This window comes from Bos indicus, chromosome 26 (assembly GCF_029378745.1).
Source record: "Bos indicus isolate NIAB-ARS_2022 breed Sahiwal x Tharparkar chromosome 26, NIAB-ARS_B.indTharparkar_mat_pri_1.0, whole genome shotgun sequence".
Lineage (NCBI taxonomy): Eukaryota > Metazoa > Chordata > Mammalia > Artiodactyla > Bovidae > Bos > Bos indicus.
In genome coordinates, this window is record NC_091785.1 from 51,200,430 (window position 1) to 51,225,303 (window position 24,874).

A 24,874-nucleotide genomic window follows, 5' to 3' on the forward strand; every position below is an offset into this window, starting at 1 on the left:
GGCCGCTCTGTTCTCGTCTTGCCCCAGCCCTGGTCACTGCAGGGCTCTGTGCCCCCAGCACGCGGCCTACCTCCCTCGGATACCCGGGACCCTGGGTGTGTTCCCGGGTCCCGGAGTTCTCACCGCAGTGGCAGCAGAGCTGGTAGGCGCCCCTGGTGTGAGTCCACGGGCCCTTCACCAGGTACTGGCTGCCCTGTGGGCCGGGTGAGGGTCAGCAGGTGGGAGACGGGAGTTCACAGGGCACGGGGCACCCTGTTCTGATCTGCGGGCTCAGGGTTTTCTGGAGGAAGTGAACAGTGAGGCCTGAAGGGTACAGAGGAACAGGGTGCCCTGGGAAGTGTTGGCATAAATGTGGGGAGCCCTTGGGGGGCCTGGTGCTGTGCTCAGCTGTCCCCATCTCATTTCACTGCCTCCTTGAAGTGTCCCAGGGAAGCGGCTGCATGGCCCCCATCTCACAGCCAAGGAAAGGTCAGAGGCCTCAGGTGGGGTTGGCAATGGCCAGTCTCACAGCTGCCACGGCAGAGTGTGGGCATCTTTCCAGGACTGTCCCCGGAGGCAGTACAGCTGAAGGCTGGCCTGCAGAGGGAAGCAGGGAGCTGCAGAGGCTGGGACTCCACACAGCAGGCATGGGGCCCCCTGGCCTGGTGCCCACCTCGAGGTCAGTGGCTCCTGATCCTCCTCGGACCTCGGGCTGCATGGTGTGTCCTGCTTCGCGTGTGGGCCCTGGAGGAGTGTGTGCATGCCTAAAGAATTGCCACCGGCTCCTTTCCAGCTCCAAGTGGCCAGACTGTCAGCCGTGGTGCTGGCCATGCCCTCAGCCCAGCACCTTCTCATCACCTTCTCATCTTAGGTCAAATCGCCCTCCGGGGATCTCTGCCCACAAAGGTCTGTCTGTGTATCCGCTCCCTTGTGTCCCTGGAGTTGCTTTGCTTGGGGCACCTGCCAGTAAGACAGCTGAAGAGAAATCTGGGATTTGGCAGGATTTTATTTTGGTTCTTTGGTCCTAGGGCTGTGGAAGGGCAGTGTCTGTCAGGCACACAGCTCTCTGTTGTTGTCTCAGGTTTTTTGAGTCCGTGTGCAGGACTGAGGCTGTCTGGGTGCAGAGGGCAGCTCAGTGAGGAAGATCTGGGAGCTTGTGCAGGGGGCCCAGGTGGTCTCACTCAGCCATGGGAGGGCCTGTCTCAGCCCTAGGAACAGCTCGCCCCGAGTATTAGGCTTAGGGCCATCAAGATGACAGTAGTGGTATCTTTGAGCTGAGAATCTGAGCATATTTGGAGTTTTAGGAGCTTGTTTAAAAAATTCCATTAGCTTCATACTCTTACAACAAAGTGCAGTGAGCAGTAGCCCAGGCTTCTGATTTAAAGTTAAAATCTGGGGACTTCCCTGTGGCCTAGTGGTTAAGATTCTGGGTTTTCACCGCCATGGTCTGGGTTCAATCCCTGGTTACGAAATAGCTCCTGCAAGCCCTGCGGCACAGCGGAAAAAAGAAAGAAAGAAAAAAAGTTAAAATCCGACTGTACTTACACTGAGTATTGCTGCAATAAAGAATTTCAGGCTTATTGCATTCAGGATTTAATTTAGCAGAACTGCAGCGTTTGCAAAGAGTTTGTACATTAAACCCAGAGTACTTGAAAAAGAGGATCTTATACTTGTCAGTTAAATTTAAAATATCTGAAAAAATATAACCAAGTTTGTAAAAAGGACCAAATTGACAGCGGACTACTAAATTTTGTCACTCTGAATATGGTTAAGGAAGAACCAGGATTTTTTAATTTAATGAAGACTGGACCCCTGAGAACTCCCGGAACTGCGCGGGTGCGGCCCTGGCTCGTAGCCCTCCCTGAAGCCCGCCCGAGGGACCCAGCCCGGCCCCCAGCCGCGTCCCCTGCTCCGTCCCTGGTCCCCAGCCCCGTCCCCACCCCCGGTCCCCGGCCCAGCCCCAGCACTGGCCGCTAAGCGCCTCCTGCGGGCCGAGGCAGCGTCGTGCGCATGCGCGGGCCGCGCCGGCCGCTGGAGCCCCGGAACCTTTGTGCGGGGTCGCACGGGCCCGGCGGACAGGTCCGTGGGTGGAGCGGTCCGTAGTGCTGCGCGGAGCCTGGGACGCGGACCCATGAGGCTGTCTCCGCGGAGTCTCTGCGCCGCCGTGCGGGCGGCCTGGCGGGAGAGCTTCCCTCTGGAAGGTCGCGACGTGGCGCGCTGGTTTCCGGGCCACATGGCCAAGGGTGAGGCGCGGCGGGGCGCGCTGCTTCCCCGGCTCCTCGCGGGTCCACCGCGGGGCGGGCTCGTGAGCTGACCCCGGCAGGCCCTGTTCCTCGGCTCGAAGCCCGTGTGCCCACCTGCTTGGAAAAGGACACAATTTCCTGGACGTTATTTGGGGACGGAATGAGGCAGGGCTAGGAAAGCACTTTCCAGGTTGAAGTCGGCTGTTTAATTACCTGAGCACCTTGAGGCGTAGATCGAGCTGGCGGTCTCTCGCCTGCACCCTCTGAGGTTCTTACTTTTCTCAGAGTTTGGCTCCGAGAGCGCCTGCAGACCCAGCGCCGCCCGGTGTGAGGGTGGCGGCCCTCGGCCCGCGCCGCCCCTCCATCAGTGGGACGGGGCGACCGCGGGCGAGAAGCAGGCGGTGGAGGCGAGATGTTTGAAAAGAAAGAAAATGAAGTCGCTCAGTCCTGTCCGACTCTTTGAAACTCTATGCACTGGAGCCCGCCAGGCTCCTCTGTCCATGAAATTCTCCAGATGAGAATGGAGGGGGTTGCCATTCCCTTCTCCAGGGGATCTTCCCGACCCAGGGATCGAACCTGGGTCTCCCGCATTGCGGGCAGACTCTTTACTGTCTGAACCGCAAGGGATCCAGCCACAAGGAATGTTTGTGGGTGTGCCCGAAAGACTGGGCTTGGCTGAGTGAGGGGACGCTGAGGAGCAGTGTTTCTGTATAGCCGTTTCACTTTAATGTACCCGAGAAACTGAACACAACGCCGTAAAGCAACTAACTGTGCTTCAGTATTACTTTATTAAAAGCTCGGAACCCGTCCTCCCCTGAGGCGTCCCTCTCCTGTTTTCCAGGGCTGAAGAAGATGCAGAGCAGCCTGAGGCTGGTGGACTGCATCATCGAGGTCCATGACGCCCGGATATCCTTCAGTGGTGGTGAAGTGGTCGCTTAGAATAAGCAGTACCTATTTGGTCTTTGTCCTGGTTCTGGCACAGAGCTCCTGAAAGTCTTGGAGTTTCCATCGTGAGGGGTGTGATAAGGTGTCTCTTGTTAATGAGGTGGTTTTGGAAAAGACCTTGGTCCCTTACGGGGGAGCTGCTTGCTGGGGGCGCCAGCCTTGCTATGGGAGGGTTAGAGCTTTCAGTCCTACCCCTGCCACCCCCGCCTTAGGCCCTGGAGGTTGAGTTCACTCACCAAAGGCCAGCGTTTCACTCTGTCCGCCTGTGTAATGAAGCTGCTAGAAAACCCCAGACTATTGGGGGGTGGGGTGGGGAGAGCTTCCTGGTTGCTGAGAGGGTGGAGATGCAGGCAGAGGCACCCGCAGAGGGGGAGGCTCCACGTCTTTTCCCAGCCTTCGCCCTGGACATGTCTTCCACCTGGCTGCTCCAGAGTTGTGTCCTTTTTGTTGTTTAGTCATTAAGTTGTGTCCGACTCTTTGTGACCTCATGGACGGTAGCCCGCCAGGCTTCTGTCCATGGGATTTTCCAGGCAAGAACACTGGAGTGGCTGCCATTTCCTTCTCCAAGGGATCTTCCCCACCTAGAGACTGAACCTGTGTGTCCTGCACACATCTCCTACATTGCAGGCCGATTTTTTTTTTTTTTTTTACCTCTGAGCCCCTAGGGAAGCCAGATCATAAGTCTAATCCAATAAATAAAATGTTTCTCTCAATTTCTTGAGCCACTGTCCAGACTGGTTTTGCTAGAACCCAGGGAAGGGTCTTGGGAACCCCTGATTCAGGCCTGTTGGTCAGAAGTGACAGGTGACAACCTGGACTTGGAGTTGCTATTTTTTTTTAATTAATTTATTTTTTATTGAAGGATAATTGCTTTACAGAATCTTGCTGTTTTCTGTCAGACCTCAACTGCAGTTGCTCTTTGACGTGAGGGGCGGTGGCATTCCTGAGCCCAGACCATGGGGTCTGATGCCATCTCCGGGTTCATGGAGTCAGAGTTGTGCTGAACAGAAGGACCCCAGCTGGTGGTGAGAACTTCTTGGTGAGGGGAGCCCTCCCCCAACCCCACTGGGATTGGGTGCGGAGCTGTAGTGCAGGGGAGACCTTCCAGAGTCAGGCAGTGCACACGACTGGAGAAGTGTTCCTGGCTGTTACCTTGTTCCCATCTGCCTTCTCTGGTCCCTGCTCTGGTCCAGTCGGGACCTCAGTGGCCAACAGGGTCACCTGTCCTAGTTCAGTTCAGTCACTCCGTCGTGTCCGACTCTTTGCGACCCCAAATTACTGACATTTAAAGCAGTGGTTCTCAATCCTTGCTACATATTAGAATTCCCCCGGGAGGCTCTTGAAAATACTAATATCTAGGCCACTTTCCTGGAGAAGGCAGTGGCACCCCACTCCAGTACTCTTGCCTGGAAAATCCCAGGGACATCGGAGCCTGGTGGGCTGCCATCTATGGGGTCGCACAGTTGGACACAACTGAAGCGACTTAGCAGCAGCAGCAGCAGGCCACTTTCCAGGCCAGTGAGTCAGGATCCCTGGTGCGGGGCCCAGAAGCTCCCTCTGACACAGGGTAGCTCGTTCGTCTCAGGTTTCCGCCTGGCACACCCGTGCCTTCCAACTCACTGCAGCAGTAGCAGGCTCCAGGTGGGATATGACACCTCCATTAGAAAGTAGCTGCCAACCAGGCTTCCTTCCTGTACTAAAGGATGCACCAGAAGAGGGAACGATCTCCCTCAGTAATGAGCGTGCTTTGCACACCCTGTTTTTGCTGTATTTACCTGAGCTGTGTTTAGAGGCTCTCTAGAAGACACAGGTGTTGGTTTGAAAGTCATCACCATCTGTACTTGGAATTTCTGAGAAAACTCTCCAGTTTCTCTACCGTAGGTTAAATGTTTCAGTTCGTACAATATCTCATGCCAGTCAGAAGGGTGTGGTGGCGGTTGCATGTCTGATTTCTGGACGAGGAAGCCTGCCGTTGCTGCCCGTGTGCTGAGGGGGGCCGCCTCCGCCCCGCCCTCCTCTGCTCGCTGGGTGTCCTGACTTCTCCAGGACGGCCCTTGAGGGAGCTCAGGCTTGGTTAACCTCTGAGGGCAGAGCGCTGCTTATGGAGAAAGTAAGTTGTTGTTTTTGTTGTCCCTGTGTGGTGTGGGGACACAGCGGCTTAACTGGGGGCCTGGAACCTGGGCATGCTGAGGCTTCGGGACTCCTGGGGACAGGCACCAGGGAAGGGCTGAGCACCCCCAACATGCAGACACAGACCTCCCCTCCTGATGTGCTGGTGTCACAGTGAGCGCCGGGGGCCCCTGGCGGAGATAGGAAGGGGCTGCCCCTGGCGTTGAGGAGGTGGGCTCGCTGGAGGTCTCCATGCAGACGCCCAGGGGTGGCGGCGGTGGCATGAGATACATTGATCAGGACTCGTGGGAGGCACTTGTCCTGAGTGACCAGATCTTTTGGCAGCTAAACAGTGGTCTAGTCACAAAACCTTCCGTTGAGCTCTGTTTGTTTTTGCCGCCATCATTCCTGTTTGAGGAACCACGAGAGGGCGCTGCCCTGCCTCTTGTCCGCAGGAGGCGCCGGGGGCCTGCAGAGGCTCGGTGGCCCTCAGGTGGTGAGTGCAGGACTTGGGGTCGGCTCGGTCTCGTGGATGGGCTGGCTGGAGCGCGCCTGCTTCCAGACAGGCTTCTGCACTGTCCTTTCCTTCCGAGGGTGTCCTGTTGTAGGCGGTCCAGTCTGCGTAACAAGACAAGGGAAAGTATGTCAATTGGTGGTCAAATTGATGGAATCTTGCCTTAATTTTGCCACATCCCACTGTCGGGCCGAAACCCTCTGTTTCAGGAAACCCTTGGGCTTAAGCCTCACTTGCTCGTCCTCAACAAAATGGACCTGGCAGATCTGAAGGAGCAGCAGGTACGGCTCAAGTCTGACCGGATCTCTGGTCTGGTCTGCCCAGGCCTGCGTGCTTTAGCAAACTAGCCTTAGACTAACCTGTCATTCAGGTGACCAAAGAGTTTGTATCCTTCAGCGGGGGTCCAGCCATGGGCGAGGGGAGGAGCCGCGCTCCCACAGAGTGGCTGCAGGGCCCTCGAGGCTGTGAGCACGCGGCATGTGGCTGCAGCTGTGGTACAGATGCCTGTCTCTTGTTTAACTTTCACTCACTCGCGTTTCAGTTGCCTCCTGGGGCGAGTGGCCATCACCCTGCTCTCCGACCCAGAGGCCTCTTGGTGCAGCAGCGTTGGCTTCCTGTGTCCTCCCAGACCTCTGGTCTGAGCTCTGGGCTGCCTGCTGCCCCCTGAGTGATCTGGAAGGTGTGAGACCCAAAGCAACTGGGGCTGTCCCCGAGCCCTGCTGGATGGGGACACAGTGTCCAGGGGTGATGTCTCCTATTGTCCCTGAGTAAGAGAAACAGAGAGAGTAGGTGTCAGAATCTTGAAATCGAGCCAGCTTTTGTGTGTGTGTAGCTTTTCCTTTTGCAGCAGCAGGAACGCGTTCTGGTTTCTTAGTTGGCTGTGGTACACTGAGTTCTTTAAACTCCACCCCCGTGTCTGCCTATGCAGGTTGGGAGGGGGAGTCCCATGCAGATTTGTACGCAGCCTGCAGTGTGACTTCACGAAGTCTTTGTGGGCCTGACCTTCATCTGCATCATCATAGCAAACAATAAATCAGCAAAACTAACTGAATCAATGAATGGCTTTTTTATTCCTTTAAGTAAATCAGTAGCTGATCAAACAATGTAGTTCAGTTCAGTTCAGTTCAGTCGCTCAATCGTATCTGACTCTGCGACCCCATGGACTGCAGCACGCCAGGCCTCCCTGCCCATCACCAACTCCCGGAGCTTACTCAAACTCATGCCCATTGAGTTGGTGATGCCATCCAACCATCTCATCCTCTGCTGTCCCCTTCTCCTCCTACCTTCAATCTTCCCCAGCATCAGGGTCTTTTCCAATGAGTCAGGGCTTCGAATCAGGTGGACAAAGTGTTGGAGCTTCAGCTTCAGCATCAGTCCTTCCAGTGAATATTCAGGACTGATCTCCTTTAGGATGGCCTGGTTGGATCTCCTTGCAGTCCAAGGGGTTCTCAAACAGTGCAGTACTGGTTGTAAAAATAAGAGTCATACGGTGATTTCGCTTCACATTTAGGCCAGTAAGTTCATGTTAGTGTCAGTTTACTTTGGGGCTTTTAAAGTGTTCCACGTATTCTGTAGCTGGGTTCAAACCTTAGTGTAAGTGGGGCTTGTTTTGTGGAAGCTGGTTGGGAGGCGGGGAGCGATGATGTGACTGAGTGGAGACCAGCGCCAAGTGTCTCCGGGGCTGCAGGTGGTTTCGGATGACCTGGTGTGGCCCCGTCCTGTGTCCTCCCACAGAGCCCGTGGCAGGGGCGCCCCGGGGCTGGCCTGCCCTCCCCTGACGTGCCCTCAGGCCACCTGCCCCGGTGGCCCAGCCTCCTTTCGAGTCCCCAGCCCTTGAGCAGATCCTCAGACTCTAGCTTATGACGCCGCCCATGTCTTCCTTTGGTGTTTGAGTTGGAAACGTCTTGTCTCTTTTAGAAAATTATCCAACACTTAGAAAGAGAAGGCATAAAACATGTTGTTTTTACCAACTGTGTGAAGGATGAAAATGTCAAGCAGGTGGGTCTCTTCTGTTTTGTGCTCTGAGGCTTCTGCTTAAAATGTTAAAGAAACACCACAGATTACTGTGCTTCTGCAGGAAGCAGAATGTTGTTGGGTTTGGGGCACAGTCACCTCCTGGGTCGGGCAGACTGGGGGTGGGAACAGCAGGGTCGGGCCGAGAGATGCCTTTAGTCCCAAGTGGAGGCCATGGACGGTCTGTGCCTGTTTTCCTGGTCAAGTTGGAGAATTCTGCGGCTGTCATGCGTCTTTGGAAGGCGTGGCAGTGCCCGCTGTCCCCCTCGGGCTCTCCTCTTTCCTGCGGAAGGACAGGGCAGGGCCCCGGCCACCCCCACCCCTTCGCAGAGCACAGACTGCGTCTGACGTGTGTGGAACCACGCTGGCCGGTGGTGGGATGCCGGTGGGAGTGCCGCCTCCAGGGGCCGAGGGCAGCCGGGCTCCCCCCGGAAGGTGCCTGGTGGTTGTTGGTTGCAGGTCATCCCAACGGTCACGGAGCTGGTTGGGAGCAGCTACCGCTATCACCGAGGAGAGGTTGGTGGGCCAGGACCGGCCGAGGGCCTGCCCCTTCTGCTGGGAAACCCGGGCCCACTGCTGAGCCCAGCCTGGGGACCCCCCTCGGGTCTTGGCAGGTGGGGTGGGGCGGCCCCAGGTGGGCACGCTGGTGCCCTGGGGGTATGGGGGTGCGGGGCTGGGTGGTGCCCACCCCCTGCCCTTGCGCTTCCAGCACGTGGAGTACTGCATCATGGTGATCGGGGTCCCCAACGTGGGCAAGTCCTCGCTTATCAACTCCCTGCGGAGGCAGCACCTCAGGAAAGGTACTTCTGCAGTTGGGGGGGCAGGCACTGGTTCTCGTGCTGGGACGACCCTCCAGAGCCTGAGACCCCAGCTCACTGAGGGGGCTGTTGGCACCAGGAGGCCCAGCTGACAGCTTGGTGTGCAGTCAGCTGGTGAGACAGTCATTCCCTAATACATTTTATACTTCATCCGCTTTCTGTCTTTAAATGTTTAATATGTGCAGTTTCTAAACGTGGGCGATTTTGTGCTTCCATTACTCTGTCTCTTTGTCCCGCTTGCTCAGGGCGTGTGGGAAACGTGGGTGAGACGTCAGGCCGGGACCCGGAGAGGGCTCTCCGGGCCTGTGTCTCATGCCTGCTGGCGTTTGACGCCAAGTCCGTGTTGACTCGTGTTCTGCATGAGTGTGTCCTTTGGGAACCTCCCTGAGACAGACCTGTGCCGGACCGTCACCTCAGGCTGTTTCTGCTGCCAGCTGGAGCACTGTTACAGTCAGCTGTTGCTTACTTTCCTGTAATTGTGGCTTTAAAGACATCATTGGTGTTAGTACATTAAGTGCTGTGCAAGCCTCACACTGTCAGCCTCCAGACGCAAGTGGGCCTGCCCTCCGGAGCCCTGGAGCCTCTGGTGTGCGTTCTGTCGTGTGAATTGGGTCCTCGGGCGCCTCATCCTGGCTCACAGGGTCTGCGCTGCGCGGGGCCCGCTTCACGGAGCCCGAGTCCCCAGGGTCCACCCGCGCTGCTGCGTGCGCCATGATCTCCCTCCTTCTGAGGCTGATAACACTCCTTTGTGTGGGCGAAGCACGTTTTGTTTACCTGTCCGTGCGCTGATGGATGCGAGTGTTGCTCCAGCACAGGGGGAGGGTCTGCCTGGGACACGCCCTGAGCTGGGACCCTACGGCCAGTGTCAGGAGCCGCCCCACGGGTGGGCCATTGTGGGCGGTCCTGGGGCGGTGCCGGCCTTGCAGGGAGGAAGGCGATGCCAACAGGCAGCCCTGGCCAGCTGTCACGGCTGTGCCTCAGCGGGTCGTGGCGCCTGGGAGGCGGTCCTCTCCCTGCAGAGCCCTCGCTGGGCCCCGCTAGGCTCCCATGTGCATCGCTGCTCATCCAGCGTATCTGCCTGGGCGCTTGACAGACTGACGTCTCCCTTTCATCCTGCAGGAAAAGCCACCAGGGTGGGCGGCGAGCCTGGGATCACCAGAGCTGTGATGTCCAGGATTCAGGTGGGGCCTTGTCCTCATACCATACCTGGGCCAGGGCTCAGGTGTCTTCCATCCCAGGGGCATGCAGGGTCAGGGCAGAGCCTGTCCTCCTGGGGCAAGGTGGCTGCTGGGTTCCTGCCCTTATTCCTTCTCCACGTCACTCAGCAGTGGCATCCTGTGGGGATGCTGAGAGCTTGGTGGCAGTGACTCTGGGGGGCAGGTTCCAGGGTCTTCTCTAGCCTCAGGCAGAAGGCCAGCTGACCACGCTCTGCCCCCAGGTGTGTGAGCGGCCGCTGATGTTTCTGCTCGACACCCCTGGGGTGCTGGCTCCTCGGATTCCAAGCGTGGAGACGGGCCTGAAACTGGCCCTGTGCGGTGAGCCCGACCCCCACCACCCACAGCAGGCTCCCAGGCCCCCAGGCTCCCAGGCTGGGTGGCCTGTGCTTGGCCTGGCTGCTCACAGCTGACACCCCTGGCACCCTCAGCCCGTCGGGCATCCTGGCCCACCCTGGAGGGGGCGCCCTCCTCCCCCTCGACTGCGGGGGTGGGGAGGGCAGGGCGCGAGCTGAAGCCCTCCCCCTCCGCGCCTGTTCCCAGGAACCGTGCTGGACCACCTCGTGGGCGAGGAGACCCTGGCTGACTTCCTTCTCTACACCCTCAACAGGCACCAGCTCTCGGGGTGAGTGCAGGGGGCAGGCCCTCTCCCCCGGCCTCACTAAGCATAACTGAAACCAGCACCGTGAGGTGCCGTGGACAGTCTGTGGTCATCAATGTACAGTCTGACAGGTTGTGACATGTGGGTGCACCCGTGAAGCCGTTCAGTTCAGTCGCTCAGTCGTGTCCGACTCTTCTCGACCCCATGAACCGCAGCACGCCAGGCCTCCCTGTCCATCACCCACTGCCGGAGTCCACCCAGACTCACGTCCATCGAGTCAGTGATGCCATCCAGCCATCTCATCCTCTGTCGTCCCCTTCTCCTCCCACCTTCAATCTTTCCCAGAATCAGGGTCTTTTCAAATGAGCCAGTTCTTCGAATCAGGTGGACAAAGTACTGGAGCTTCAGCTTCAGTGTCAGTCCTTGCAATGAACATTCAGGACTGATCTCCTTTAGGATGGACTGGTTGGATCTCCTTGCAGTCCAAGGGACTCTCAAGAGTCTTCTCCAACATCACAGTTCAAAAGCATCAGTTCTTTGGTGCTCAGCTTTCTTTATAGTCCAGCTCACATCCATACATGACCATTGGAAAAACCACAGCCTTGACTAGATGGACCTTTGTTGGCAAAGTCATGTGACGCCGTTACACGTCCAGGAAACCCCGTTTCTTGTGCTGCCATGTGGCCCCCTCCCTGCCCACCTGCTTCCTGCACCTTCTGGAGCCTCACAGGGGGAGCCCTGTGTGCAGCCTCCCTGCTGGCAGTGCCCGCCTGGCCGGGCGTTCATCCCTGGGTTCATCCGTGTTCTCACACTGGGCAGTGCAGGCGGTCGCTGTGCAGAGGTCCAGTCGGTTTGCCCTCACCAGTGAGGATGGTGAGAGTGCCTGTGTCCTGCAGGCCCCCAGAGATGTCCCTGAGGACCCTGAGGACGTCAGGTCAGGCATTTGGTTTTCCCCACAGAACCAGCTTCTGGTCCCCACTTTCTGACCTCTGGTTTTTGTTCTTGTGGTTGCTGTCCGGTCCGCGTTCCTCCCTTGTTTCCGCGTTGCTGACTGTCTTCCTGTTACTGCTGTGGGCAGGAGGTGGGCTCGCCCCTCACCGCCGGTCCTGCTCACGTCTCCAGCCTCCGTGTCGTGGGGAGGTCGTGGTGTTCTGGTGACTTGAGGACGTGACCTCCTGTATCCTGGACAGGATAGTCTCTGCTCTGAAATCTCCCTCGTGTGTCCCTGTCCCCTGTCTCTTTACTTTGAGCTGGCGTGTCTTTACATTTAAAATGTTTGTTGCTGCATGTAGTTGGCCCTTGCTTTTCACCCATCTGGCCGTTTCTGCTTTTAGTTTAGGTGTTTAGGCCACTCATGTCTGACTGGTCACTGACGTTAGGGTTACATCTTCAATCTTGCCTTTGTCACAGCTGTTCTGTGCACCTTTTCTTTTCTCTCTCTTTGACCTTCTAGATCAGTCAGATGCCTTCTCTTTAGCTCGCTTGGCTGCACCGCGTCTCAGTTGCAGCTTGCAGGATCTTTAGTCACAGCACGCGGACTCTTGTGGGATCTGGTCCCTGCTCAGGGACTGACCCCGGCCCCCTGCACTGGGAGCGCGGCGTCTCAGCCCCTGGACCCCCAGGGAAGTCCCTCAGACGCTTTTCACGATTCCCTTTTGTCAGCTTGTTACCTAGAACCTGGGCGGAGGTGGCTCTGGGGTTCGCAAGGCATCGCAGTGGCCTGAGTGCCGTGAGGCCCGGGCCTCTCCCGTCTGCGGAGCTCGCCTCTGGGCAGTGTTGTGACACGTGTTGCTCTCTGCGGCAGACATGCTGCTGCGCTTTCTTGAAACATGGATGTAAAGTGAAGACTCGCCCCGTCTGCTCTGGGCCCCGCCCTGTGGGGCCGTCTCCCTGCCCAGGATTCCCTGTGACGCCAGTGGCCGTGCAGCTGCTGTTGGAGGATGTGTTCATTTCACCTTCCGTTTTGAAGGGAGTTTGCCCCGTGGGCAGAGTTCTCGGTGGACGGACTGTCCGCAGAGGAGCGGTTTCTGATGAGAGTCTGCCCTCTGTTCCTCTGTTCCATACGTACGGCGCTCTGGCTGCTGTGACGGTTTCTCCTCGTCAAGCGTTCGGGCAGTTTATGACACTGCGCGCCGGCACGGTTCCCTTGTTTCTTGTGCTTGTCCCCAGCCCTTGGCTCTCACCCCCAGACTGTGCAGCCTGCGTCACGCACGTGTGGGTGACCCCGGCCACTGTCCTCGTCCACGCAGGGCTGTCACCAGGCTCTGACGGTGGGTGCAGGGCTCCATCCCCCGCTCTGGCTCCAGGAGCGCTGGCTCAGCGCCGCTGGGTCCCCAGCTCCCTCGCCCTCTCCCCTGCAGAGTTCGAGCTGCTCTAATTCCCTCAGCGTGTGTTTCATAGTGTTTTCTTCCAGATGTTAGATTCGGATTATTTCTTTTTATTGTCTTCTGTGTGGGTTCTTTGCTTTGTAATCACAGGGAATGCAGTTCTAATAACTGATTCAGGGTCTCTGTGGATTCCAGTGTCTGGGGCGGTTCCAGCTGACCGGTTTTCTCCCCCGACGGGTCTGTTTTCCCGCTGCGTGTGCCTGGCAGCTCTTGCCCCTGACCTTCGGGTGGCAGGTGTCTTGGTATTCCTGCCCTGGGACTGTCATCGGGAACACTCCGGTCCTTTTGCTTAGGGTCTGCAGGGAGACCCCCTCGAACGGTCAGCTGTCCTGGCAGCTGTACCCAGGGTCCCGGTGTGGGGCTGGGTCTCGGGGCAGCTGCCTGTGGCCACGTGGAAGGTGGGTGTCGGTGAGGTCCTCAGCTCTGCAAGGAGGTCACTGGCACCCACGAAGGGGTCACTGGAGAGCCGGTGACTGCCGCCCTCCCACAGGTACGTGCAGCACTACGGCCTGGGTGAGGCCTGTGACGACATCGCCAGCGTGCTGAAGCGGGTGGCCGTGAAGCTGAGGAAGACCCAGAAGGTGAAGGTGCTGACGGGCACGGGTGAGATGGGCAGCCCCGGGGCTGGGCGGGGGTTGGGCCCAGGGCAGTCGGGGGAGGGGTGTCTGCCTTGGCTGCAGGGGAGGGGCCGGGCCTGCAGGGTGGGCCACACCTCCTCTGGAAGCTCCAGGCCATGATGCCCTCACTCTTGTGAATTCGGGTGTTTTTCCCGAATGTGCTGTGCAGACGCCCACCTGCGTGGGCCTGAGGGGGTTGGACTGGGCCCCGCGTGCGGCTCCCTCCTCACCTGAGCCTCCTGCCTTCCCAGGGAACGTGAACGTCATCCAGCCCGACTACCCTGCAGCCGCCCGAGACTTCCTGCGGGCCTTCCGCAGCGGGCTGCTGGGCCCCGTGATGCTGGACCGAGACCTCCTGCAGGGCCGCTCTGCAGAGGAGTCGTGAGCTGGTCTGGCGGGAGGGCCTGGCCCCTGCCCTCAGCTCTGCAGCTGGGGTTGGATTCCCAGAGTCCCCACGCTGCTCACCGCACTGGGTCTCTGTTCCAGGAAGGAGGCCGAGTCGTCCTGCCCCACAGCTGGCCCCTGGTCCCAGCGGACAGGCCTGGGTGTGAGCGTCAGGGCGGTGGGCATCCCGTGTGCCAGGCCCGGGGTGGGGGGACACTCTCTGGTGTTCAGTGTCTCTCAGCTCCTTTCCTAAGGAGAAGCTGGCATTTTCTCAGGAGTTGAAACCATCATCTGTAATTTTAAAATTTTAAATTAAAAGGCCTATCTCTGAGCACAGCTCGGCTGGGCCCATCAGGGAGAACTGAGCCGCCAAGGAGCTGCCCCGCTGGGACCTCCTGTTTAAGACTTTCAAACGGCCACGTTGCCTCTGCGGCCCTGGCTCGGGCTCGGCCACCTCGCTCTGGTCTTGCGGAGCCCGGAGCTCAGTCTGGGAGGATGAGGGCATCTGGGCGCCGTACCCAAGAAAGCTGGCAGTGTGGACACAAGAGGCTCCGGGGTTGGCCCTCTCACTGTGCAGCCCCGCGGGCCCCTTGCCAAGAAAAACAACACGAACGCTCAGCACCCAGGGCTCGTGTGTCAGGTTCCTGAGTGTCCTGGTCCTGCAATAAGGAGCGGTCTGGTTGGCAGCAGAGTTTATTTCACCACTGAAGCGTGCACACACACACACACACAGGAGGTCCCGAGGAGCCGCGGCAGAATCCAGCGGCCCCGTCCCCTTGGTGCCCAGGGCCGCTCTGCTCACAGCCCGGCTTGTGCACAAGCCAGGGCGGTCAGTGGAGACCCCAGGCCTTCCTGCCGCCTGCGAGCACCTTCCAGCTAATGAGACGGCGCCCAGCGTTGCTGGGCTCACACCTGAGGGGCAGGAAGGTCACCACCACAGCCTGCACATTCTGGAAGCGGGCGGGGAGGGAAGGGTGCTGGGCCTGGGCGCTGCATTTGGTTACAGCTCCGGCTCTTCTGTGGCCAGTGGTGTTGCGACCTTCCCGGGCACTCCGCCAGGGCCCCTCTTCCTGTAGGCGGCCCTCTAGGTCCTGCTGCGCCCCCCCGCCCAGCACACTCACCAGTTCGCCTGAGGCTGCCCACCCTGAGCGCCGCCTGCTTCCTACCGGAACCCTGCCCCGTGGGGTGGGAAGCGTTCAGGGATGTGTGGCTGCAGACGCCAAGGTCTCCTGAAGCCGGGTTGTTGAGTGGAGTCACCTGACAGGAGCGGTGTTGCCCGCACGAGCGGTGTGCTGGCGCTGCACGCCGCAGAGGCGCGCGAGGGTCTGGACCAGCCATGGTCCGTGTCCTCGTGGGCGTCTGAGGCTGAGCACAGCTCGGCCAGGCCCATCAGGGAGGGCTGAGTCGCCAAGGAGCTGCCCTGATGGGACCTCCTGTTTAAGACTTTCAGATGTTACTTCTGAGGCCCTGGCTTGGGCTTGGCCACCTCCCGCTGGTCTTGTGGAGCCCGGAGCTCAGTCTGGGAGGATGGAGGGCATCTGGCAGTGTGGACACAGGAGGCTCCAGGGAGCTGTGGCCTGCAGTTTGGCGCCTGGGCCTTTGGACAGAAATGCTTGGTCCAGGCCCCGTGGATAATTTGAGACCCTGACTGCAACCAGAGCCGAGGGCCAGCTGGGAATGCAGAGTCGGCAGGGCTCCTGGAGATGCTGGTCTGGACACGAATCTGTCAGCTAAGTCCACAGGCCTTGCGGCGCGGGGCAGGCAAGGGCGGGTTCTGGAGGCAGAGTCCGGCCGACCAGGAGCCGGGCCGCAGCTGTCCTGCAGGGTCCTGGGGCTCCTCCAGCCAGAGGGCGCGCCGGCGAGCCTGGGCCCAGGCTGGCTCACGCCGGTGGGGCAGGTCGGCAGCTGGAGGGAAAAGCACCTGAGAGGCAGGGCTGCCTCACTCTGGGCGTCGGGAGCCAGGGGCAAACCTTGAGTCTTTGGGGGCTGCTCTGGGCTGTGTCCCCTGGTTCCCCCAGCAGTGGGCCTCACAGCATCTGCCCAGAGAGGGCTGTGGCCCTGGGTCCACAGGCAGGGCAAGGCTCCGGGCAGGCCCTGGGTGAGGGTGTTCTGGGAGTGTCCAGAGAGCATGGGGCCATGCTGGGCTCACAGATCCACAGACGCACCCCCCTTCTTGCTGGATGGGTGACCAGCGCTTTTCCTCGAGTCCTTCAGTCCCTGGGGCTGCCTCTGTGGGGGGCGGGGGGCACCATGTCCTCTGGGCTGTGGCAGAACCAGCCCAGCCTGAGGGCCCGCCTCCCTGCCAGGTGGTCAGCACCGTCCTCAGCACTCAAGTGTCCAGGGTGGGCTCAGAGGAGCTGGGGTGGCCTGAACAGCCTGTGGAGTGGTAGGCGCCCGGCCAGCGTGGACCGGTGCGGGAACCGCAGGACCCCTGCCGTTCTGGCTTGGGGGGACTAACCCCAGCAGGAGGCAGGGTATCCTGGGGCTGCTGGGCCGCTGGCCCCCTGGGAGGATGTGAGATGGGGAGGGGCTCCGACGGGAGGTGTCACAGCTTCAGGCCGAGGGGCCAGAGCTGCCCACACTGCTCTAGGCTCCTGGCTGTGGGCAGGGGAGGGGAGGGGCGATCGGGGCCGCGGGGCCTGGGAGGAGGGCACAGGCTGGGGGCGGCTCTGGCCCTGATGCGCCCGGCCCAGCCTAGGGCCGCAGCAGCCGCAGGGCGCCCAGGGCCCCGCCCAGCAGTGGGCAGAGGTGCCTGTGGCCTGTGGGCCCCGTGCCTGAGGTCCACGCCCAGTAGCTGTAGACGCCTCTCCCCGTTCCGTTGCTGCCGGGCGCTCCGTCCTCTGCATCCTCCGGGCCAAGCTCCGCCGGCCCCGCGGCCCTCCTCCAGCTCGAGCCCGCAGCCAGGCCTGCGGCTGCCCCCGCCGCGGCCCCCGCCGCCGCCCCCGCGGCCACGCGCATTGAGGAGCCGGCGTAGCGGGGCGCTGGCCTCACACGCACCCTCGCGGCGCCGCGCCCGCCACGGGCGCTGCCACGGGCCCCACCGCGGCCACCCTTGGCTGCACTGCCGTCGCAGAGGAAGGTGGCCGCTAGCAGCAGAGCCCAGCACACGGCGGCCGCCCAATTCATGTTCCTGGAGCAGAACCTGCAGGACGGAGAAGGAGATCTCAGCTTCTGTGAGGACGGGGCACTCAGGAGCTGGGAACAGAGGACTTGGGGAGGTAGGGAGGTGCTCGGGGCCCGGGCACAGGGAGCTCAGCGGTCAGGGGCGGGCTGGGCATTGGGTGGTACGCGGGGCCTCGCCTGCTGGAGGAGTGGGGAGTGGGCTGGGGCGGGCTGGGGGCAGGCCTGCCTGAGGATTAGGGCCTGGGGCCTTGGGCGGGGATGGGGGGTCTTGTTCAGTAGCCGGGAAGGGGCTGGTGGGGGTGAGGGTTCTGCAGTGGGGTTATTCTGTGTGGAGCGTGGAGTGCGGGCAGAGGAAGGGGCTTGCGAGCCCCCTGCGGTTGAGGGCGCTCAGGCCTGCGGAGGGGGCTCCATGTGTGGGCCGCTCCAGGGCTTGCAGGCCCACCGGCCACCGTGGGGTGAGGCTGCGTCTCCAGGTCCGAGGGCCCAAAGGAAGCGGGTGAGGGTCTGGAAGAGGGGCCAGCAGGGAGCCTCGGTCGCTTTCCCAGGCCCCTCCCCGGGCTCCGGGGCCGCAGCCCCACCCCGGGCAGGGTCCAGCCAGGCGCCCCCTCCCGCGCGCTCCGCCTCGCGCTCCGCCCCTCCCGCTACCGCCTGGCTCGCAGCTGGGCCGGGGACCAGAGGCGACCCCTGGGCGGCGGCTCCACCCGCCTCCCGGCCCCAGACGCGCCCCCCCACCGCCCGGTCTTACCAGCCGCGGGCCTCGGGCAGAACCGCGGCGGCTCCGAGGACCGCGGCCCGAGCGGAAGGGGGGCTGTGGCGGAGACCTGGCCGGCGCCGCCGAGCGGAGCGGGGATGTGCGTGCGGCCTCCGCCCTTGGCGTGGGGCGGGCAGACGCGGAGGCTCATCCCCGGGACGGGAGGGAGGGGACAGGGGCGGGCCTTCGCAGGCGCAGCCCCCCTCTGCCCAGCACCCCCCCACTCGCCGCCCGGTCCTCCATCCCTTGCGCACCCCAACCCTGACTGGTCCCCCGATACCAGTCAGCCCCACGGTCTTCAGCACCTCGCACCCCCCGCTCCACCGCATCCGTCCTCACCCCAACTTCGCACACTCCGTCCCCTCACCCCCCCACCCTCCGGCCTGACCCCAAGCCCTATCTCCCTCACATCCTCTCCAGTTCCTCTTTCCCTCCATTTCCTGGGGGTGTGTCCACACGGGCGCCTGACCGCAGGGCCCAGAGAGGAGAGGATGGCTCTCCAGGGCGTCCCAGACCCAGAGCAGCACCAGCCCTAGCAGGCCCCCTTCCAGGCCTGGGAAAGGGGAGCCGGGACCCCTCTTCCCACCTCCAGGGCTGCCGCTCAGGTTCCTCCAGGGCCAGGCAGGCGGCCCCACCATCTGTGACCCGACTGCTCCAGCTAGCGGGCCTCCAGGTCCCCGCTGGATTGGACCCCTGGGCCTGGCTCTGTCTTGCTTTCCAAGGTTTGTCTGTCCTCGAGTCTCCTCCCGGCCCCCTCCCAACCCCAGACTCTAGGCCTCGCCTGAGCCGCTCCCCCTGGGGACACCGGCTCTCACGGTGTCAGGAGTGCACGGTGCCGCAGAGGCCTCTGTGACACCGTCTCTCTCCGCGTCTCTTCGATCCTGTGGTCCCTGAAGGCTCAGCGCCGCCGCGTCGTCCCACGCTGTCCTGGGCCAGGGGCCTCGGGCTGCTGTGGCTATGCGCGATGGGAGAGGCGGGGCTCGTCCAAGGCTTGCATCCTCTGGTGGACTCCCTGGTCCCACGCACAGAACAGCCCCAGTGAGTTGCTCACCTCCAGGAAACAAGGGCACTTCTCTGAGGAGATCAGGATGCCACGTGGGGCCTGCAGGGAGGTCACCACTGTGGCCTCTCAGCACCGTTCCCCTGCTCCAGTGTGTCCCCTGGGAGCCCACCTTCTCTTATTTTTGCCCATGGGGTCTGACTGTGACTGCCCCCTCCCTGGCCCTGGGAGGGGATGTGGCACGCCTTCCTGGCCGCACGGACCTGCTTCCCAGGGCAGGGCCGGGCCTGGGCCCTCTCCTGGGGCACCGAGAGTCGGGAACAGTCTCGCATGTGGCTCCACTGCACAGAGCCCAGAGCCGGAGCGGGCGGGCGGGCCAGGGGCAGTGAGGGGCGTGCCCCCTCGGCCTCCCGGTCGGGCAGTGCCACAGCTGACACCGGGCACCTTCCCTGTCACCTGCGCTCAGAGGGCCCCCAGCCCAGGGACATCCCTGCTCCCTTGTTCTCAAGGGTCCTGCCTGACAGCTCCCAGACAGGCTTCCTGTTAAAGTGTCAATAGCAGCCAGCATTTATCAGACGTTTGAGGAAAGTCTGCAGCACAATAAAGACCACAGCAAAGAAAAGGGGAAAAAGGCTCAAGAAGTTTGAGGAATTAGAGAAAAACCTAAAAAAGCAAAAATAATCCATAGGCTCAGAAAGACTGGGGGAGATACTGTGTTTGTATAAGAACAGGAGGCTAGGACAGAGGTCCAGACTAAGTAAGAACTTCTGAAAACAAGGTGGCAAAAAGCCAACAGAACTGAATTACAAAGTGAAGGACATTTTTTTAGGTGAACAGAAACAAGACGGCAGATATAAGAGAAAGGGCGTGGTTTTGGACTCTGAGTCTGATGGAGTCCCCCTTCAGAGGCAGAGGGTCAAGGGCACTCCGCGAGAGGAGCCATGGAGGGAGGCTAATGATCCCTTTCATGAGGAGCTAAGCCTTATCTGTTGAAATGTGAGGGAAGCATAGGAAACAATTTAGACTATTTTATGTTTAAATATTAACATGAAAAATTCAAATGAAATACTAGCCACTGGGACTTCCCTAGTGGGAAGACGTTGCATTTCAATGCAGGGGTGAAGTTTCGACCCTTAGTTGGGGACCTGGGATCCCACATGCCTCATGCCCAGAAAACCAAAACATAAAAACAAATATTAGCCATTGAGCCCAACAGTACATTAAAAGCAGGTCGTCACTCTCAGGTCCAGGTGGTTTCAAGTCTGTGGACACACTTCACTCATTGCTGCACAAAGGGAGAAAAACACTCATGATTTTCTCAGAAAAAGAAGACGGCACATTTCATTTCTTTTTTTGTTTGTTTTTCAGTTTTTTTGATTATGAAAATGTATTCCTGTTGTGCCTTCACTCCCAACACACGACCCTGGTCCTCCTTCTTCCCTTCATGTTTGCTGCTCAGTTGCTTGGTCGTGTCTGACTGCCCCGCCACGGGCCGCAGCACTCCAGGCCTCCCTGGCCTTCACCATCACCAGAACTCGTTCAAACCCACGTCCACTGAGTCAGTGGTGCTATCCAGCCATCTCATCCTCTGTCGCCCCCTTCTCCTCCTGCCGTCAGTCTTTCCCAGCATCATGGTCTTTTCCAATGAGTCAGTTCTTTGCATCTACTGGTCTCATTGGTGGCCATGGAGCTTCCCGGCAGGATGAAGATGTGCCACAGTCCACAGGCCTGAGCAAAAACGAGCCATTTCTTAATTTTTAAATGTCTTTTTTTTAAGTTTTTTTTTAATTGAAATATATTTGACACGTAAAAAATTGAAGAGGAACTAAAGAGCCTCCTGGTGAGAGTGAGAGGGGAGGGGAAACGGCTTAAAGAGCCTCCTGGTGAGAGTGAGAGGGGAGGGGAAACGGCCTAAAGAGCCTCCTGGTGAGAGTGAGAGGGGAGAGGGGAAACGGCCTAAAGAGCCTCCTGGTGAGAGTGAGAGGGGAGAGGGGAAACGGCTTAAAGAGCCTCCTGGTGAGAGTGAGAGGGGAGAGGGGAAACGTTGGCTTAAAGCTCAACATTCAGAAAACCATGAAGACCATGGCATCTGGTCCCATCACTTCATGGGAAATAGATGGGGGAACAGTGGAAACAGTGGCAGACTTTATTTTGGGGGGCTCCAAAATCACTGCAGATGGTGACTGCAGCCATGAAATTAAAAGACGCTTACTCCTTGGAAGGAAAGTTATGATCAACTTAGACAGCATATTAAAAAGCAGAGACATTACTTTGCCAACAAAGGTCCGTCTAGTCAAGGCTATGGTTTTTCCAGTAGTCATGTATGGATGTGAGTGTTAGACTATAAAGAAAGCTGAGTGCTGAAGAATTGATGCTTTTGAACTGTGGTGTTGGAGAAGACTCTTGAGAGTCCCTTGGACTGCAAGGAGATCCAAGCAGTCCATCCAAAAAGAGACCAGTCCTGGGTGTTCATTGGAAGGACTGATGTTGAAGCTGAAGCTCCAATACTTTGGCCACCTTATGCGAAGAACTAACCCATTTGAAAAGACCCTGATGCTGGGAAAGATTGAGGGCAGGAGGAGAAGGGGACGACAGAGGATGAGATGGTTGGATGTCATCACTGACTCAATGGACATCAGTTTGGGTAGACTCGGGCAGTTGGTGATGGACAGGGAGGCCTGGCGTGCTGCAATTCATGGGGTCGCAAAGAGTTGGACATGACTGAGTGGCTGAACTGAACTGAACTGACACATAACATTTTGTAAATTTAAGATGTCCACCATGTTGATCTGATACACTTACATATTGTTATGTGATTTGATTTCCATCAACATTCATTTGTGGGGGAAAATGCCAAGAAAGCTAGTCATAGAAATGACTTTTTAAACTTGATTAAAGCTATGTTTCAGATAAACCCTCAGCAGATATCATATTTAGTGGAGAGCCTTTAAATATGTTTTGTCAAAAATTATGAGCAAGGAACGCTTCCTACTTTCACCACTTCTGTTGATCACAGGCCTGAGCCCAGGAGACAGCCGTGCCCTGGAGAAGCTGTGGACTCTGTGGTCGACCACTCACCCCCAACGCCCGGAACTGGGGAGCCCTCGCCTCTGCAGAGCGGGGGAAGCAGAGTGTGCTCTGAGGGTGCTGGGCAGGGCTCTGTTCCCCAAGGAGGGGCCGCAGAGCCCGCACATCTCCCCTCCCCTTCCTCCGCTGAGGACTGCGGCCTCGGTGCTGGGAGCTGCTGCCGCCCTCTGAGGACTGTAGGCTGGACACATAGGCCAGAGGGTGGGTGGAAGGTGGGGAGGGGCGTTCTGGGTCCAAGGTGCTCAGTGGGGCTGCTCTGCTTGCCGTGCACTGCCCACAGCCTGACTGCTTGTCCCCGTTGGTGCAAGAGATTGCTACCTGCATATTTTGTGACTGCAGCTGCATGAGTGTCTTATGGCAGATAAAACTTATGGTAGAAAGTCTCTACCAAAACAAGAAATAGTAGAAGATAAAATGCCATTCACAGTAACAATGGACTCTATAAAAAACCTCCCAGAATGCAAAGGATCTTTATGGCAAAAATAAACAGACCATTAAGGAACATAAAGGAAGACCCGCATAAATGGGAGAAACAGAGGCAGCGCAGCTGGGCGCCCGCCTGGGCCTCCTTCAGACTCAGCCCTAGGTGAGTGTGTGATTCCAGTAAGAATCTCAGCAGAGTTCTTAAAGGAACCTACTGTTGACTGAATTGTGGCCTCACCATTCATATTTTGAAATCCTGTCCCCAGCACCTAAGAATGTGATTATATTTGGAGATGGGTCTTTACAGAGGTTAAAAAAGTTGAAGTCATCAGCGTGGTCCTGACCCAATATGACTAGTGTCCTTATAAGAGGGGATAAGAGGAGATTGGGTCACAGACACGCACCCAGGGATGACCACATGAGGGTGGCTGGTTACAAGCCATGGGTACGGGCCTCAGAGGAAACCAACGCTGCTGCTGCTAAGTCGCTTCAGTCGTGTCCGACTCTGCGACCCCATGGACGGCAGCCCACCAGGCTCCCCCGTCCCTGGGATTCTCCAGGCAAGAACACTGGAGCGGGTTGCCATTTCCTTCTCCAGTCCATGAAAGTGAAAGTGGATTCGCTCAGTTGTGTCCGACTCTTTGCAACCCCACGGACTGCAGCCTACCAGGCTCCTCCGTCCATGGGATTTTCCAGGCAAGAGTACTGGAGTGGGGTGCCATTGCCTTCTCCGAAACCAGTGCTGCTGATACCTTATCTCAGATTCCAGGCTCCAGAATTGTGAGAAAATGAATTTCTGGTGTATAAGCCAGCCTGTCCGTGGTACTGTTTTTTCCCTGTGCCTTATAGCTTGTGGGATCTTAGATCCCCAGCCAAGGACTGAAGCACAGAACCTAGCCACTGTACTGCCAGAGACGTCCCTGTGGCACTCTGTTATGGCAGCCCAAGCAAACTAAGGAACTCAGGGGCTCATACAAAAAGATAAAAGTCAAATTTAAACAAATTTTGAAAAAGCAGTTCAAAGAAGAGGGATTCACCATGTCAGATATTAAGAACTTGCAGACACCATGGTGACAAAGCAATCTAGACAGAAGACAGACCAGTACAGAAAGCAGGTTGTCAGGGACAGAACGCAGGAGCTTGTACATGTGCACAGGAAAGAAACAAGACTGGGAATTTGATAGAGAAAAGGGAGACTGTGAGAAGAACCAGATAGAAATTCTAAAACTAAAGTACATCAGAGAGCCGAGCCCGGCTCATCCCGGGCTGAGGAGCTGTCCCCTGCTCTGGTGCTGAAGTTCCCTGAAAGTGGCAGCTGGCACCTTTGAAGTTTGGCTGCTGCTACTGTGTCTCAGGATGAGGGAGGAGGAGAGGAGCTCGCTGGCTGTGCTGGTGGGAGAGAGCTGTGGCCCACCTGGTGCGTGGGCTGGTGGCGGTGAGCAGATGACAGGGTGGGAGGGTTTGAAGTTCCTCCTCCTGCCGCTGGTGCTAGGAGGGGCCGGGAGCCCAGTGGAGTTTGGCCAGGGCCTCGTGGATGTCATGGTTCCGGAGGCAGTAGATGATGGGGTTGAGCAGTGGGGTCACAATGGAGTAGACCACAGACACCAGTTTGTTGAGGTCAAAGGAGCTGATGGCGTGAGGCCGGGCGTACATGAAGATGGTGGTGGTGCAGAAGAGGGCCACCAGCATCAGGTGGGAAGCGCAGGTGGAGAAGGCCTTCTGGTGGCCAGCTGCTCCTGGGGTCCTCAGCACCGTGGCCACGATGTGGGTGTAGGAGATCACAGTCGCCAGCAGGGAGGTGGCGAGCACAGCGAGGGCTGCCACGAAGTCCAGCACCTCGATGGTGGCGGTGTCAGAGCAGGAGAGCTGCAGCAGGGGTGAGATGTCACAGAAAAAGTGGTTGAGGACGTTGGGGCCGCAGAACCTGAGGCGGGAGATGAGAGCCGTGGACATGCAGGAGGCTAGGAAGCCACCCAGCCAGGCGCCGAGGGCCAGGTGCAGGCAGAGCCTCGAGTCCATGATGGCTGGGTAGTGCAGGGGGTGACAGATGGCCAGGTACCGGTCACAGGCCATGGTGGCCAGGAGGAAGCACTCGGAGGAGCCAAGGGAGAGGAAGAGGAAGAGTTGGGTGAGGCAGCCTGAGAAGGAGATCGTCCTTGCTGAGGCCGAGAGGCCAGCCAGCAGCTTGGGGATGGTGACTGAGGTGTAGAGGGTCTCCAGCACTGACAGATTGGCCAGGAAGAAGTACATGGGTGTGTGCAGTCGACGGCTGGCTCTGATGGTCACCATAACGACCAGGTTCTCCAGGATGGTCACCATGTAGATGGTGAGGAATGACCCGAACAGCAGCCCCCGCACGTGGCACAGCTCTGGGAAGCCCAGCAGGATGAACTCTGTCACTGACGTCTCCGTGGAATTGCTCATAGCCTTCTTGGCAGGGAGGTCACTTCTGAGCGCCTTGGAACAGTGGAGAGAGGCAGGTGTGATGTGTGCTGGGCAGGGGACTGGGTCCTGGGAGCTGGTGGGGGCACCATAACCCCTTCTCAGAGTTGCTGCAGCACTGACCACCCCCCATCCTTAACCCAACACACACTTCACCCTGAGCAAACCCCTGGCAGGGGGGCCCCACCTGCACACAAGTGAGCACAAGCATACCTCTCACGTCC

The 24,874-nt window shown here is 58.9% G+C and overlaps 4 protein-coding genes across 7 annotated transcripts in view; 2 read left to right on the forward strand and 2 right to left on the reverse strand.

Annotated features, from left to right (window-relative positions):
* The first annotated feature begins 102 nt into the window (after positions 1–102).
* MTG1 (mitochondrial ribosome associated GTPase 1) lies at positions 103–14,155 on the forward strand. 2 transcript variants are annotated; one of them, XM_070781200.1, is made up of 11 exons: positions 103–658; positions 3,064–3,128; positions 5,967–6,071; positions 7,708–7,788; positions 8,263–8,319; positions 8,513–8,603; positions 9,741–9,802; positions 10,060–10,156; positions 10,379–10,460; positions 13,314–13,426; positions 13,692–14,155. In XM_070781200.1, the coding sequence occupies exons 2-11, from the start codon at positions 3,075–3,077 to the stop codon at positions 13,823–13,825; spliced, it is 876 nt and encodes a 291-aa protein (XP_070637301.1). In that variant the 5' UTR covers positions 103–658; positions 3,064–3,074; the 3' UTR covers positions 13,826–14,155. The 2 variants fall into 2 exon arrangements, with proteins under 2 accessions (XP_070637301.1, XP_019808422.2); XM_019952863.2 differs by lacking the exon at positions 103–658 and adding an exon at positions 2,050–2,222.
* Positions 6,842–16,950, reverse strand: SPRN (shadow of prion protein). Its single transcript, XM_070781201.1, has 2 exons — positions 14,946–16,950; positions 6,842–14,483 (listed from the first exon to the last, which is right to left on the reverse strand). The coding sequence occupies exon 1, from the start codon at positions 16,948–16,950 to the stop codon at positions 16,519–16,521; it is 432 nt and encodes a 143-aa protein (XP_070637302.1). The 3' UTR covers positions 6,842–14,483; positions 14,946–16,518.
* The window catches only part of LOC109578960 (scavenger receptor cysteine-rich domain-containing protein SCART1-like), a 71,936-nt gene continuing 63,996 nt past the window's right edge, over positions 16,935–24,874 (forward strand). For 2 of the 3 annotated variants that reach the window (XM_070781198.1, XM_070781196.1), the window contains exon 1: positions 16,935–17,042. The gene's annotated coding sequence lies outside the window, so the exon portion shown is untranslated. The remainder of the gene's footprint in view (positions 17,043–24,874) is intronic. The other variant, XM_070781197.1, reaches the window with a different exon arrangement.
* LOC139179935 (olfactory receptor 226-like) lies at positions 23,697–24,632 on the reverse strand. The gene has a single exon (XM_070780467.1). The coding sequence runs from the start codon at positions 24,630–24,632 to the stop codon at positions 23,697–23,699; it is 936 nt and encodes a 311-aa protein (XP_070636568.1).

What these genes read in the sequence shown, in the direction of transcription:
- LOC139179935 (XM_070780467.1), bottom strand. Translation starts at nt 24,632, where the DNA reads ATGAGCAATTCCACGGAGACGTCAGTGACAGAGTTCATCCTGCTGGGC.
- MTG1 (XM_019952863.2), top strand. Translation starts at nt 2,111, where the DNA reads ATGAGGCTGTCTCCGCGGAGTCTCTGCGCCGCCGTGCGGGCGGCCTGG. An exon ending in TCCGGGCCACATGGCCAAGG is followed by an intron (nt 2,223 to 3,063) that starts GTGAGGCGCGGC and finishes CCTGTTTTCCAG; the next exon opens with GGCTGAAGAAGATGCAGAGC. An exon ending in ACCGCTATCACCGAGGAGAG is followed by an intron (nt 8,320 to 8,512) that starts GTTGGTGGGCCA and finishes TTGCGCTTCCAG; the next exon opens with CACGTGGAGTACTGCATCAT.
- SPRN (XM_070781201.1), bottom strand. Translation starts at nt 16,950, where the DNA reads ATGAATTGGGCGGCCGCCGTGTGCTGGGCTCTGCTGCTAGCGGCCACC.